General features: G+C 41.0%; 1 protein-coding gene across 1 annotated transcript in view; it reads left to right on the plus strand.

Moving 5' to 3' along the window:
• Positions 1-15,925, plus strand: part of PITPNA (phosphatidylinositol transfer protein alpha) — a 173,778-nt gene that overhangs the window by 68,893 nt on the left and 88,960 nt on the right. The window contains exon 6 of the mRNA XM_053706235.1: positions 1,689-1,763. Within this exon, the coding sequence (XP_053562210.1) occupies positions 1,689-1,763 (75 nt within the window). The remainder of the gene's footprint in view (positions 1-1,688; positions 1,764-15,925) is intronic.

Below are 15,925 nucleotides of genomic sequence, written 5' to 3' on the forward strand. Positions count from 1 at the left end.
TTAAAAAAAAAAAAAAAGAAGATGCTTAGATACAAGGTAATCACAGAGGTAAAAAGTATATCAATATAAATGTGTTGGTTATGCAAAACTGGGGAATGGGTAATAAAGGGATTATCTATATTTTAAAATAATAAAAATTCTATTGTAGACTGTCCCTTTAACCATATTCGTGGAGGACTGTTTAAGCCAGTATACTACAGGATATCTAATAGTGTGTTGTTGTATTTTTCATATGCTACCTTATTTCTATAGGTTTACTGTGACTGTCTGTGTGCTAAAGGGTTTTCAAACTTTTATATCTCTCCTTATTTGTTTAATTTGCAGCAGTTGACCCTGCATTGCAGAATCCGCGGGGGCTCTAATTCATGCTTTGGGGTGTTATCCTCCACCCAAGACTGCAGTTGTGAAACGCTAGGATTGACCATTGAAACAAATAAAGGTGACTTTTATTCATGCTGAAAGCTCCTTTATTTGTATCAAGCGTTCGCCGTTCTGAGCTGCTAAGGCAGCCCCCAAGAAAATGCTGTTTTGCTTGAGATGTGATGTTTCAACCTCTTAGCCAATAGCCGTGCGGTAAATCCGTCTTGGCACCCTTTGAAGCCGGATTTCCTGCACGCTATTTGCTAAGAGGTGGAAACGTAAGGAAGAAGTGAAGAGTGTTAAAGGGACAGTAAATATGCTTTGTTCTCTTGGTATCTTTTATTGTAGAGTAAAACTAGGTAGGCTCATAAGTACTCAGGAGTGTGCACATGTCTTTAGTACTGCGTTTTGCAACATTGTATAACAAAGCTACAAATAGTGTTGCAAAACACTGCTGCCATAGAGTACTAAAGAAACGTGCACACTCCTGAGCTCTTATGAGCCTACCTAGTTTTGCTCTTCAATAAAAGATACCAAGAGAACGAAGCAAATTTGAAACCAGAAGTAAATTGGAAAGTTGTTTAAAATTGCATGCTCTATCTGAATCGTGAAAGTTTAATTTTGACTTTACTGTCCTTTTAACACTGTTAAAACGTTTCTTTACTCCCCAGTGCCTTTTTCAAGATGAACAGTCAGTGCCAAAAGTGCTTCCCATACATTTTATATTCCCATAAACATACAGTACTTGTTACAGATGTAATGTTTGACGCCAGTATGTGTTACATGCCTGTGGGCCTGATAATCTATAGCGTTAGTCAGATTATTTTAGAGGTCTCATAAGTATTGCAGGGTCTCTCAGAGACACTGTGAGCTGTTTATCTAACTAGTCAGGGTTCTGGATGTGAAGGAGACGCACATACATGACAGTAACAGTATAATGCTTACAAAAAGGCCCCATGATTTTGTATGAATTTTCTCTATGCCAGGGAGCGTCTACTGTCATTATATCTTTATCATTATATTGTATTATCTTCAACTCTGAGAAACATGTATGGCTTGGGTTGAGATATGAGATGCTAGTATGATAGACTGGGGTGTAATATATCTATGGAATAAGAGGCAACATAGAGACACTTCTACATCTTTCAGCCAGACAAAACGCTGTAAACCGACCAGTTTATGAATATGAGATCACTGTGAATATGAAGGAATTTAATAAATGTATGTGTATATTTTCTTATCTTTGTAACAAATTAGAATGTATTTATACAACCATGTAATGTATGTCCAAGCATTATAATCACTTGCCATTTTATGTTTTTTTCCAGAACGAATACATGAAGGATGATTTTTTGATTAAAATTGAAACTCATCATAAACCAGACATGGGAAACCTAGACAATGTAAGTATTTACCTATTAAAGGGATATTGCACTGTAACATGTTCTCCTCTTTTAATGTGTTTCCAATGATCCATTTTACCTGCTGGATAGTATTACATTGTTTGCAAATGGCTCCTTTACCTATCATTTGAGATAGCTATTTTTTGCCTGTTAAAATCACCACCTATACTGAAAATGTTAATAGTTTTGTATTATCTAAAGAAAAGCTATGCAAACGAGAATATGCATCAGCCCAGTGGGTGGTGGGAGTGACAGATGCTAAAATGTTCATTTTCAGTTGCTCTAAGTATCCGCTTTTGTTTATAGACAAAAAGATCAGATAAGGAGGCATGTGTGTATAGAGAAATATATAACATACGGATGTCTTTCTCATTATGTGGGTATAGTACTGGCGCTCTAGGCTATGGATAAAGTAGATGCACTGCAATGGCGTCAGGAGTGATCTGAATAAGGTATTACATATACTGCTTATGTGAGATAATAGTGGGAATACACAGCTAGTGCAGAATATGTCACTATTCTTAACAATAATATTGCTATACTTATGTTATCAAAAACTATAACTAGAGATGAGCTAGAAAAAAGCAGATTACAGAAGTATAATTTTAATACACAAATATAACATTGAAAAAATAATATATATATAAAATACACAATGTGTACGTACTGAAGTAAGAGAGGCACTAAGATGTTGTGATAGAGAATATAAAACATATGAACCTCAAATGTAGGGGTTATTCTAATATGAGGAAAAAAAGATATCAGCAGAATATACTTACGGCTAGATTACGAGTTTTGCGTTATGAGTAAAAAAGCAGCGTTATGGGTTATAACGCTGCTTTTTCACTACCGCTGCTACAAGTCTTGTAGGTACAGCTGTCCCGCACATTTTTTTAGCCATACCGCAAATTAACTTACGCAATTTTCGTTATGTCTTTTTTTCAATGGGACTCCCATAGCGCCAATATTACAAGCTTTTTCTGGGAGGCCAAAAAGTGAGCGGTACAGCCTATCCCGCAAGATTCGTAACGCAATCTAAAGTCAGTAGTTATGAGTTTTACACTACAAAGCTGTAGCATAAAACTCATAACTAAAGTGCTAAAAAGTACACTAACACCCATAAACTACCTATTAATCTGCCGTTCCCGACATTGCCGCCACTAGAATAAAAATATTAACCCCTAAACCGCTGCACTCCCGCATAGTAAACACTAGTTAAATATTATTAACCCCTAATCTGCTGTCCCTAACATTGCCGCCACCTACCTACATTTATTAACCCCTAATCTGCCGCCCCCAATGTCGCCGCCACTATACTAAATTTATTAACCCCTAAACCTAAGTCTAACCCTAACACCCCCTAACTTAAATATAATTAAAATAAATCTAAATAAAACCTACTATCATTACCTAAATAATTCATATTTAAAACTAAATACTTACCTGTAAAATAAACCCTAAGCTAGCTACAATATAACTAATAGTTACATTGTATCTAGCTTAGGGTTTATTTTTATTTCTCTTGTTAAGTGTAGTCAGTCCACGGGTCATCCATTACTTATGGAATATATCTCTTCCTAACAGGAAGCTGCAAGAGGATCACCCAGCAGAGCTGCTACATAGCTCCTCCCCTCACATGTCATATTCAGTCATTCTCTTGCAGCCTAACTAGATAGGTCGCTGTGAGAGGTCTGTGGTGTTTTTTAACTTAGTTTATTTCTACAATCAAAAGTTTGTTATTTTAAATGGCACCGGAGTGTGCTGTTTATTCTCAGGCAGCATTAGAAGAAGAATCTGCCTGCGTTTTCTATGATCTTAGCAGACGTAACTAAGATCCACTGGCTGTTCTCATCTGAGGAGTGAGGTAACTTCAGAGAAGGGGAATAGCATAGAATATTTTTCTGAGGAATGGAATTGACTGAGAAAATACTGCTGATACCAATGTAAAGTAAGTTCAGCCTTAAATGCAGTGATAGCGACTGGTATTAGGCTGATGAGTGTGTGTACACTGAATGTATTTTTCTAAGGAATGGAATTGACTCTGAAAATACTGTTAATACTGAAATAATGTATGAGCCTTAACTGCAGTAAAAGCGACTGGTAGCAGGCTTATTAATAACAATTCATAACTTTTCAAATGTATGTTTAAAACGTTTACTGGCATGTTAATCGTTTTTTGTGAGGTACTTGGTGATAAAACTTATTGGGGCATGATTTTTACCACATGGCCATCTTTGTTTTCTGCATAGAAACAGTTTTCTGAGCTTCCCCACTGTTGTAATATGAGTGGGAGGGGCCTATTTTAGCGCTTTTTTGCGCAGTAAAAATTCAGTCACAATCTGTCTACTTCATCCTCCATGATCCAGATCGTCTCTAGAGAGCTCAGGGGTCTTCAAAATTCATTTTGAGGGAGGTAATCAGTCACAGCAGACCTGTGACAGTGTGTTTTGACTGTGAGAAAAACGTTAATTATTAAATTGTTAATCCGTTTTTGGGTATTATGGGGTTAATCATCCATTTGCTGGTGGGTGCAATCCTTTGCTAACTTAATACATTTACTGTGAAAAATTGGTTGCTATAACTATTTTGGTTCATTGTTATTTCAACTGTGACAGCTTTTTGTGCTTCTTAAAGGCACAGTAGCGTTTTTTATATTGCTTGTTAATTTATTTAGAAAAGTATTTTCAAGCTTGCTAGTCTCATTGCTAGTCTGTTTAAACATTTCTGACACAGATGAATCTCTTTGTTCACTATGTTTAAAGGCCAATGTGGAGCCCAATAGAAATTTATGTACTAATTGCATTGATGCTACTTTAAATAAAAGTCAATCTTTACATGTAAAGAAATTATCACCAGACAACGAGGGGGAAGTTATGCCGACTAACTCTCCTCACGTGTCAGTACCTTCGCCTCCCGCTCAGGAGGTGCGTGATTTTGTGGCGCCAAGTACATCAGGGAGGCCCTTACAAATCACTTTGCAAGACATGGCTACTGTTATGACAGAAGTATTATCTAAATTGCCAGAATTAAGAGGCAAGCGCGATAGCTCTGGGTTAAGGACAGAGCGCGCGGATGAGGTGAGAGCCATGTCAGATACTGCGTCACAGTTTGCAGAACGTGAAGACGGAGAGCTTCATTCTGTGGGTGACGGATCTGATCCAGGGAGACTGGATTCAGAGATTTGTAATTTTAAATTTAAGCTTGAGAACCTCCGCATATTGCTAGGGGAGGTATTAGCGGCTCTGAATGATTGTAACACGGTTGCAATTCCAGAAAAATTATGTAGGTTGGATAGATACTATGCGGTACCGGTGTGTACTGACGTGTTTCCTATACCTAAAAGGCTTACAGAGATTATTAGCAAGGAGTGGGATAGACCTGGTGTGCCCTTTTCCCCTCCTCCCATATTTAGGAAAATGTTTCCTATAGACGCCACCACACGAGACTTATGGCAGACGGTCCCTAAGGTGGAGGGAGCAGTTTCTACTTTAGCTAAGCGTACCACTATCCCGGTGGAGGATAGTTGTGCCTTTTCAGATCCAATGGATAAGAAATTAGAGGGTTACCTTAAGAAAATGTTTGTTCAACAAGGTTTTATCTTACAGCCCCTTGCATGCATTGCGCCTGTCACTGCTGCGGCGGCATTCTGGTTTGAGTCTCTGGAAGAGGCCATTCGCACAGCTCCATTGGATGAAATTATGAACAAGCTTAAAGCACTTAAGCTAGCTAACGCATTTGTTTCTGATGCCGTTGTACATTTAACCAAACTTACGGCTAAGAACTCCGGATTCGCCATCCAAGCGCGCAGAGCGCTATGGCTTAAATCCTGGTCAGCTGACGTGACTTCTAAATCTAAATTGCTTAATATTCCTTTCAAAGGGCAGACCTTATTCGGGCCCGGCTTGAAAGAAATTATAGCTGACATTACGGGAGGTAAGGGCCATGCTCTACCTCAGGACAGGGCCAAATCAAAGGCCAAACAGTCTAATTTTCGTGCCTTTCGTAACTTCAAGGCTGGAGCAGCATCAACTTCCTCCGCTCCAAAACAGGAAGGAGCTGTTGCTCGTTACAGGCAGGGCTGGAAAGTTAACCAGTCCTGGAACAAGGGCAAGCAGGCCAAGAAACCTGCTGCTGCCCCCAAGACAGCATGAAGAGAGGGCCCCCTATCCGGAAACGGATCTAGTGGGGGGCAGACTTTCTCTCTTCGCCCAGGCTTGGGCAAGAGATGTCCAGGATCCCTGGACGTTGGAGATCATATCTCAGGGATATCTCCTGGACTTCAAAACTTCTCCACAAGGGAGATTTCGTCTTTCAAGGTTATCAGCAAACCAAATAAAGAAAGAGGCGTTTCTACGCTGTGTACAAGACCTTTTACTAATGGGGGTGATCCACCCAGTTCCGCGGACGGAACACGGGCAGGGATTCTATTCAAATCTATTTGTGGTTCCCAAGAAAGAGGGAACCTTCAGACCAATCTTGGACTTAAAAATCCTAAACAAATTTCTAAGAGTTCCATCATTCAAAATGGAAACTATTCGAACCATCCTTCCCATGATCCAAGAGGGTCAGTACATGACCACAGTGGATTTAAAGGATGCCTACCTTCACATACCGATTCACAAGGATCATTATCGGTACCTAAGATTTGCTTTCCTAGACAGGCATTACCAGTTTGTAGCTCTTCCCTTCAGATTAGCTACGGCTCCAAGAATCTTTACAAAAGTTCTGGGCTCACTTCTGGCGGTACTAAGACCGCGAGGCATAGCGGTGACTCCGTACCTAGACGACATTCTGATACAAGCGTCAAGTTTCCAAACTGCCAAGTCTCATACAGAGATAGTTCTGGCATTTCTGAGGTCGCATGGGTGGAAGGTGAACGTGGAAAAGAGTTCTCTATTACCACTTACAAGAGTTCCCTTTCTAGGGACTCTTATAGATTCTGTAGAGATGAAAATTTACCTGACAGAGGCCAGGTTATCAAAACTTCTAAATGCTTGCCGTGTCCTTCATTCCATTCCACACCCGTCAGTAGCTCAGTGCATGGAAGTAATCGGCTTAATGGTAGCGGCAATGGACATAGTACCATTTGCGCGCCTGCATCTCAGACCGCTGCAATTGTGCATGCTAAGTCAGTGGAACGGGGATTACTCAGATTTGTCCCCCCTACTAAGTCTGGATCAAGAGACCAGAGATTCTCTTCTATGGTGGCTCTCTCGGCCACATCTGTCCAAGGGGATGACCTTTCGCAGGCCAGATTGGACGATTGTAACAACAGACGCCAGCCTTCTAGGCTGGGGCGCAGTCTGGAACTCCCTGAAATCTCAGGGATTATGGACTCAGGAGGAGAAACTCCTCCCAATAAATATTCTGGAATTAAGAGCAATATTCAATGCTCTCCTAGCTTGGCCTCAGTTAGCAACTCTGAGGTTCATCAGATTTCAGTCGGACAACATCACGACTGTGGCTTACATCAACCATCAAGGGGGAACCAGAAGTTCCCTAGCGATGTTGGAAGTCTCAAAGATAATTCGCTGGGCAGAGTCTCACTCTTGCCACCTGTCAGCGATTTACATCCCAGGCGTAGAGAACTGGGAGGCGGATTTTCTAAGTCGCCAGACTTTTCATCCGGGGGAGTGGGAACTTCATCCGGAGGTCTTTGCTCAACTGATTCTTCGTTGGGGCAAACCAGATCTGGATCTCATGGCATCTCGCCAGAACGCCAAGCTTCCTTGTTACGGATCCAGGTCCAGGGACCCGGGAGCGGTGCTGATAGATGCTCTGACAGCCCCTTGGGTCTTCAACATGGCTTATGTGTTTCCACCATTCCTGATGCTTCCTCGTTTGATTGCCAAGATCAAACAGGAGAGAGCTTCGGTGATTCTGATAGCGCCTGCGTGGCCACGCAGGACCTGGTATGCAGACCTAGTGGACATGTCGTCCTGTCCACCGTGGTCTCTGCCTCTGAGACAGGACCTTCTAATTCAGGGTCCTTTCAAACATCCAAATCTAATTTCTCTGAGGCTGACTGCATGGAGATTGAACGCTTGATTCTATCAAAGCGTGGCTTCTCGGAGTCGGTTATTGATACCTTAATACAGGCTAGGAAGCCTGTTACCAGAAAAATTTACCATAAGATATGGCGTAAATATTTATATTGGTGCGAATCCAAGAGTTACTCATGGAGTAAGGTTAGGATTCCTAGGATATTGTCCTTTCTACAAGAGGGTTTAGAAAAGGGCTTATCTGCTAGTTCGTTAAAGGGACAGATTTCTGCTCTGTCTATTCGTCTACACAAACGTCTGGCTGAAGTTCCAGACGTTCAGGCTTTTTGTCAGGCTTTAACTAGGATTAAGCCTGTGTTTAAGTCTGTTGCTCCGCCGTGGAGCTTAAACTTAGTTCTTAATGTTCTTCAAGGCGTTCCATTTGAACCCCTTCATTCCATTGATATCAAGCTGTTATCCTGGAAGGTTTTGTTTTTGATGGCTATTTCCTCGGCTCTAAGAGTCTCTGAGTTATCTGCCTTACATTGTGATTCTCCTTATCTGATTTTTCATTCAGACAAGGTAGTTCTGCGTACTCAACCTGGGTTCTTACCTAAGGTAGTTACTAACAGGAATATCAATCAAGAGATTGTTGTTCCATCACTGTGTCCTAACCCTTCTTCAAAGAAGGAACGACTTTTGCATAATTTGGACGTAGTCCGTGCCCTGAAGTTCTATTTGCAGGCAACTAAAGATTTTCGTCAAACTTCTTCCCTGTTTGTCGTTTACTCTGGACAGAGAAGAGGTCAAAAGGCTTCGGCTACCTCTCTCTCTTTTTGGCTTCGTAGCATAATACGTTTAGCCTATGAGACTGCTGGACAGCAGCCTCCTGAAAGGATTACAGCTCATTCTACTAGAGCTGTGGCTTCCACCTGGGCCTTTAAAAATGAGGCCTCTGTTGAACAGATTTGTAAGGCTGCGACTTGGTCTTCGCTTCACACCTTTTCAAAATTTTACAAATTTGACACTTTTGCTTCTTCGGAGGCTATTTTTGGGAGAAAGGTACTTCAGGCAGTGGTTCCTTCTGTTTAATGTTCCTGCCTTGTCCCTCCCTTCATCCGTGTACTTTAGCTTTGGTATTGGTATTCCATAAGTAATGGATGACCCGTGGACTGACTACACTTAACAAGAGAAAACATAATTTATGCTTACCTGATAAATTTATTTCTCTTGTAGTGTAGTCAGTCCACGGCCCGCCCTGTCTTTAAGGCAGACCTTAAATTTTAATTAAACTCCAGTCACCACTGCACCCTATGGTTTCTCCTTTCTCGTCTGCTTTGGTCGAATGACTGAATATGACATGTGAGGGGAGGAGCTATGTAGCAGCTCTGCTGGGTGATCCTCTTGCAGCTTCCTGTTAGGAAGAGATATATTCCATAAGTAATGGATGACCCGTGGACTGACTACACTACAAGAGAAATACATTTATCAGGTAAGCATAAATTATGTTTTTACAGGCAAGTTTGTATTTATTTTAACTAGGTAAAATAGTTAGTAAATAGTTATTAAAGGGACACTGAACCCACATTTTTTCTTTTGTGATTCAGATAGAGCAGGCAATTTTAAGCAACTTTCTAATTTACTCCTATTAACAAATTTTCTTCAATCTCTTGGTATGTTTATTTTAAAAGCAAGAATGTAAGTTTAGATGCTGGCCCATTTTTGGTGAACAACCTGGGTTGTCCTTGCTGATTGGACAGCACCAATAAAAAATTGCTGTCCATGGTTCTGAACCAAAACATTGCTGGCTTCTTAGCTTAGATGCCTTCTTTTTCAAATAAAGATAGCAAAAGAACAAAGAAAATGGATAATAGAAGTCATTTAGAAAGTTGCTTAAAATTGAATGCTCTATCTGAATCATGAAAGAAAAAAAATAGGTTCAGTGTACCTTTAACTATTTACTAACTACCTAGCTAAAATACAAATTTATCTGTAAAATAAAACCTAACCTGAGTTACTCTAACACCTAACCTTACACAGCAATTAAATAAATTACATACATTAAATACAATTACCTAAATTACAAAAAACAACAAACACTAAATTACACAAAATAAAAAAGACATCAGATATTTAAACTAATTACACCTAATCTAATAGCCCTATCAAAATAAAAAAGCCCCCCCCCCCAAAATAAAAAAACCCTAGCCTAAACTAAACTACCAATAGCCCTTAAAAGGGCCTTTTGCGGGGGAATTGTCCCAAAGAAATCAGCTCTTTTACCTGTAAAAAAAAATACAAACAGTAAAACCCACCACCCACACACCCAACCCCCCAAATAAAATACTAACTAAAAAAACCTAAGCTCCCCATTGCCCTGAAAAGGGCATTTGGATGGGCATTGCCCCTAAAAGGGCATTTAGTTCTATTGCTGCCCAAACCCTAACCTAAAAATAAAACCCACCCAATAAACCCTTAAAAAAAGCTAACAGTAACCCCCGAAGATCCACTTACAGTTTTGAAGACCCAACATCCATCCTCAACGAAGCCGGGAAAAGTCCTCAACGAAGCCGGGAGAAGTCTTCATCCAAGCCGGCAGAAGTGGTCCTCCAGACAGGCAGAAGTCTTCATCCAGACGGCATCTTCTATCTTCATCCATCTGGCGCAGAGCGGGTCCATCTTCAAGACACCCGGCGCGGAGCATCCTCTTCAAACGAAGTCTTCTTCCCGAATGAATGTTTTTTTAAGTGACGTCATCCAAGATGGCGTCCCTTGAATTCCGATTGGCTGATAGAATTCTATCAGCCAATCGGAATTAAAGGTGAAAAAATCCGATTGGCTAATGCAATCGGCGAATAGGATTGAGCTTCAATCCTATTTGCTGATCCAATCAGCCAATAGGATTAAGCTCGCATTCTATTGGCTGTTCCAATCAGCCAATAGAATGCGAGCTCAATCCTATTGGCTGATTGCCAATAGAATGCGAGCTCAATCATATTGGCTGATTGCATCAGCCAATAGGATTTTTTCACCTTTAATTCCGATTGGCTGATAGAATTCTATCAGCCAATCGGAATTCAAGGGACGCCATCTTGGATGACGTCACTTAAAGAAACTTTCATTCGGGAAGAAGACTTCGTTTGAAGAGGATGCTCCGCGCCGGATGTCTTGAAGATGGACCCGCTCCACCAGATGGATGAAGATAGAAGATGCCGTCTGGATGAAGACTTCTGCCCGTCTGGAGGACCACTTCTGCCAGCTTGGATGAAGACTTCTCCTGGCTTCGTTGAGGATGGATGTCGGGTCTTCAAAACTGTAAGTGGATCTTCGGGGGTAAGTGTTAGTTTTTTTAAGGGTTTATTGGGTGGGTTTTATTTTTAGGTTAGGGTTTGGGCAGCAATAGAGCTAATTCCCTTTTAAGGGCAATGCCCATCCAAATGCCCTTTTCAGGGCAATGGGGAGCTTAGTTTTTTTTAGTTAGGATTTTATTTGGGGGGTTGGTTGTGTGGGTGGTGGGCTTTACTGTTGGGGGGGTTGTTTGTAATTTTTTTTACAGGTAAAAGAGCTGATTTCTTTGGAACAATGCCCCGCAAAAGGCCCTTTTAAGGGCTATTGGTAGTTTAGTTTAGGCTAGGGTTTTTTTTTATTTTGGGGGGGATTTTTTTATTTTGATAGGGCTATTAGATTAGATGTAATTAGTTTAAATATCTGATAATTTGTTTTTTATTTTGTGTAATTTAGTGTTTGTTTGTTTTTGTAATTTAGGTAATTGTATTTAATTTATGTAATTTATTTAATTGTTGTGTAATGTTAGGTGTAACTCAGGTTTAAGTTTTAAGTTAGGGGGTGTTAGGGTTAGACTTAGATTTAGGGGTTAATACATTTAGTATAGTGGCGGCGACAGATTAGGGGTTAATAAATGTAGGTAGGTGGCGGCGATGTTAGGAGCGGCAGATTAAGGGTTAATAATATTTCACTAGTGTTTACGATGCGGGAGTGCGGTGGTTTAGGGGTTAATATGTTTATTATAGTGGCGGTGACATTGGGGCGGCAGATTAGGGGTTAATAAGTGTAGGTAGGTTGCGGCGACATTGGGGGCAGGAGATTAGGGGTTAATAAATATAATGTAGGTGTCGGCGATGTCGGGGGCGGCAGATTAGGGGTGTTTAGGTGTTAGGTGTAAACATAAATTTTGTTTCCCCATAGAAATCAATTGGGCTGCGTTACGGAGCTTTACACTGTTTTTTTTGCAGGTGTTAGGCTTTTTTTCAGCCGGCTCTCCCCATTGATGTCTATGGGGAAATCGTGCACGAGCACGTACAACCAGCTCACCGCTGATTTAAGCAGCGCTGGTATTGGAGTGCGGTATGGAGCACAATTTTGCTCTACGCTCACTTCTTGCCTAATGACGCCGGGTTTCTGAAAACCTGTAATACCAGCGCTGTAGGTAAGTGAGCGGTGACAATGACGTGCAAGTTAGCACCACACCCCTCATAACGCAAAACTCGTAATCTAGCCGTTAGTTAAGCTTTTCAGCAGGAAATAGTCTAGTCAAGTTTATATAGATGCGACTGCTATGATGAGTCCGATACCGAGAGGCTAGATATGTGTACTGTATGTCTATATTGATAATATGTAAGATGCCTATAGCCTAAATACACACTTTTCACACACTGCTAAAATGTGTCACAATAAACACTGAAAACTCAATACCCATTTAAACACTTAAAAAAACCTTAAACCAGGTTTTGCTCTTAAAAAGCTGGACGTCCAGACTAAAAAATAGGAAAAAAAGAAACAATCGTAAAAAAAAATATATAAATTAAAAGATATTAAGATGTCCTATATAATATCTTAAAAAAAGGGGGGATAAAGTACCTTGACATTACTCGCTCTCCGTCGAGACTTGTAGTGTAATTATGTGGTGCAAGAATGTTGCCAAACTGAGGGAATGGATTGCCTCTCAAAAGCAAGTTCGTTATCCAGGTATCTTTTGTTCTTCGTCCGTTCCTGCGGCACAGTGGACAAGCAGGGTTCTTCTCAAGTCGCTTTCCTCATATTAGAAATATTCCTACATTTGAGGTTCATATGTTTTATATTCTCTATTACGACATTTGAGTGCCTCTCTTACTTCAGTACGTGCATAGTTTTACCACATTGTGTATTTTATATATATTATTTTTTTAATGCAAAAACAAGATGGACAGAAAAAAAGTGGAATATATGGCCGTAAATACTGGATGACAATCGTGAATGCAGAGTCCATAAAGTGGTATGAGTCACATTAAATGAGGGTAAGACTCAGTAGACCTTAACGTGAAAAATGAATATACCCCTTTGCACACTGCGGTTCAGACTCTCACACTCCTGCAACGTTCACAGGCAAAATGTGGAGAGAATACCTAAATAGCATAGGCGACCTGTAGCGGATCACCCCATTCTGGTTAGTGACCGCATAACAGGCAAAAGAGAGTATAGACAATAATTAGATAAACCATCAAGGTAAGCTGAATCACATATATAAGCTTAAAGGTTCTTCCCTCACCCCCATAAAGGGCTTCAAATGCCACGGTAGCAGTGGTCAACTTCACTCAGACCAGGGGAAATCTTCACCAACTTCCAGGCACAGTGTTCCATTAAAGATCCTCACTGAAACACTGATATCTTGTGTGTGCTGCTAGGTCATGTGACCGGAGGTAGGACCCATTAAACCTATTCCAAGCGTAACGTCATCTGCCAATAGGATAACCTCTTAGGGTAGTCAGTGAATAAGCTGTGTAGGTATAGATTGAGGCTTGAAGCAGGACAACAAAACGGACCCCTGTAGCCCGCGGTAATAACAGCAAATACAAAAGGGAGTAGTCCAGAAAAGCCTCTGTAGTAAAAAAATGACCTTTATTGATAGTCATAAAAACGTCATGGAGACAAAAGAGATGAAACCACAGAACAAGGCCAGAAAAAGATCTGACCGAGTTATTTTTTTAATGTTATATTTGTGTATTAAAATTATACTTTTGTAATCTGCTTTTTTCTAGCTTATCTCTAGTTATAGTTTTTTATAACATAAGTATAGCAATATTATTGTAAAGAATAGTGACATAGAGGCCCATTTATCAAGCTCTGTATGGAGCTTATGGGTCCGTGTTTGTGGCGAGTCTTCAGACTCGCCAGAAACAGCAATTATGAAGCAGCGGTCTAAAAACCGCTGCTCCATAACCCTGTCCGCCTGGGCAGGAAAGGACAGGAATCGCCACAATTCAACCCGATCGAGTGCAATCGGTTTGATTGACACCTCCCTGCCTCTGCAGGGGGCGGTGTTGCACCAGCAGCTCTTGTGAGCTGCTGGTGCAATGCTGAATACGGAGAGCATATTGCTCTCCGCATTCAGCGAGATCTTGCTGACCTGGTCCGCACTGTTGGATCAGGTCCGCAAGACCTTTGATACATAGGCCTCATATTCTGCACTACCAGTGTATTCACACTATTATCTCACATAAGCAGTATATTTAATACCTTATTCATATAACTCCTATACTTTGGGGCTTATTTGAGGCCTCTGTACTTGGCATTAGGGTAGTCTATAGCGCTAACTCTCCCCCCTTTCACGGCCTCCATCTCATTGTGCAAGCTCAGCCTATTGAAATGGATTGTGTGTTCAATTAGCAAAAACAGCTATTTCATATACAAAAACATAAAGGAGCAATTTCTGATACAATTTATACTCTGCAGCTAGTATGACAAGGCATTGCAAACACATTAACAGGAAATCAATTTCTTTTACAAGATATGACTAGTCCACGGATTTCATCCTTACTTATGGGATATCGCCTCCTGGTCAGCAGGAGGAGGCAAAGAGCACCACAGCAGAGCTGTATATATAAGTTCATCCCTTTCCTCCCACCCCAGTCATTCTCTTTGCCTGTGTTAGTGATAGGAAGAGGTAAAGTTAGGTGTTAGTTTTAGATTCTTCAATCAAGAGTTTATTATTTTTTACAGTAGTGCCAAAGTGTGCTACTTTGTTCTGGGGTGTAGCCTAAACCAGATCAGTCTCTTCAGTTAAAAGAGAAGCATTTGGTGGCTTTAGAGTTATGGAAACTTGTGGGACATAATTCTCACTGTGCCTTCCATGTATTATTGCTGCCCTGCCTTTGGAAACCCTGAGACATTCTATCTCAGGACTTTCTCTTCATTCTCAGGTCCATGGGAGGGATATGACCTCTTACACCTGGAGCCTGCCTTGCTGCCAGGCAGAAGATGAGGTAAGTGCTGGCTTTGTTTCTGGGGTACTAGAAAGTCTCAGAATAAGTTTAGACACTTTATTTATTGGTTTTGACACAGACCTCATCACCTTGGGGATCCTTCTAAGGGTTAACGTTAATGCAGTTCTCCTAAAGTTTATAGGGGACTTTGAGCAGTTTTTTTTTTTTTTTTTTGTAAAGTTTTATAAAGTGGCCGACCGGGAAGGTTTATTCTGTCTGCCTTTTTTTATTGTGGTCTGGAAATATGGGCTGCGCAGCTTCCTAGACTTAGGTGCAGGGAGAGAGCAACCTGTTATTTTTCCCCTGGTCTTTACCTTAGTGATGATGACGACCGGGAGGGGATTATTCATACCGCCTGATTTTTTCACAGGCCAATGCACCAGTAAACTCAGTGTGAGGGTGCGATCAGTGAAAGCACTTAAAGCAGGGGCAGACGTGTTTACACAACAAGCAGGGCTGGTAAAATCTTACTGAAAATCTTTATTGGGCTAAGCCGCTTCCTAGACATGGGGGAAAAACCAGCTTGTTATTTTGATCCCGGTCGTTTGGCCTATAATAATGGCGACCGGGAGTGTTTTGCTGCAACGCCCACGAGGGGCGGAGCTTGCATGGTGCCGATTTAATGGTGCAGCACTTATTTGGTGCTTCCGATGGCCAGAGTTTCTGTTCCTTCTCCTTTTAGCGGTAAAACACTGCAGGAGAAGCGGAAGGGACTGGATAGCTGTGTGTTGCGCTTAGTGATAGCGCTACGGCTATTACACTGGTTAGACTTTTAATCAAAAGAAGATAGAGTTAGGTCTAACTACTCCTTAGAGATATCCGGAAGGGTTCTGGGTTTCGCAAAGTGTGTCCTCATATATAAATTGATTTTAGTAACCCCTGCAGTGCAGGGTTCTCTGTTTCCTACTGTTATTTATTGAAA

This window comes from Bombina bombina, chromosome 3, assembly GCF_027579735.1.
Source record: "Bombina bombina isolate aBomBom1 chromosome 3, aBomBom1.pri, whole genome shotgun sequence".
In the NCBI taxonomy this organism is placed as follows: Eukaryota; Metazoa; Chordata; class Amphibia; order Anura; family Bombinatoridae; genus Bombina; species Bombina bombina.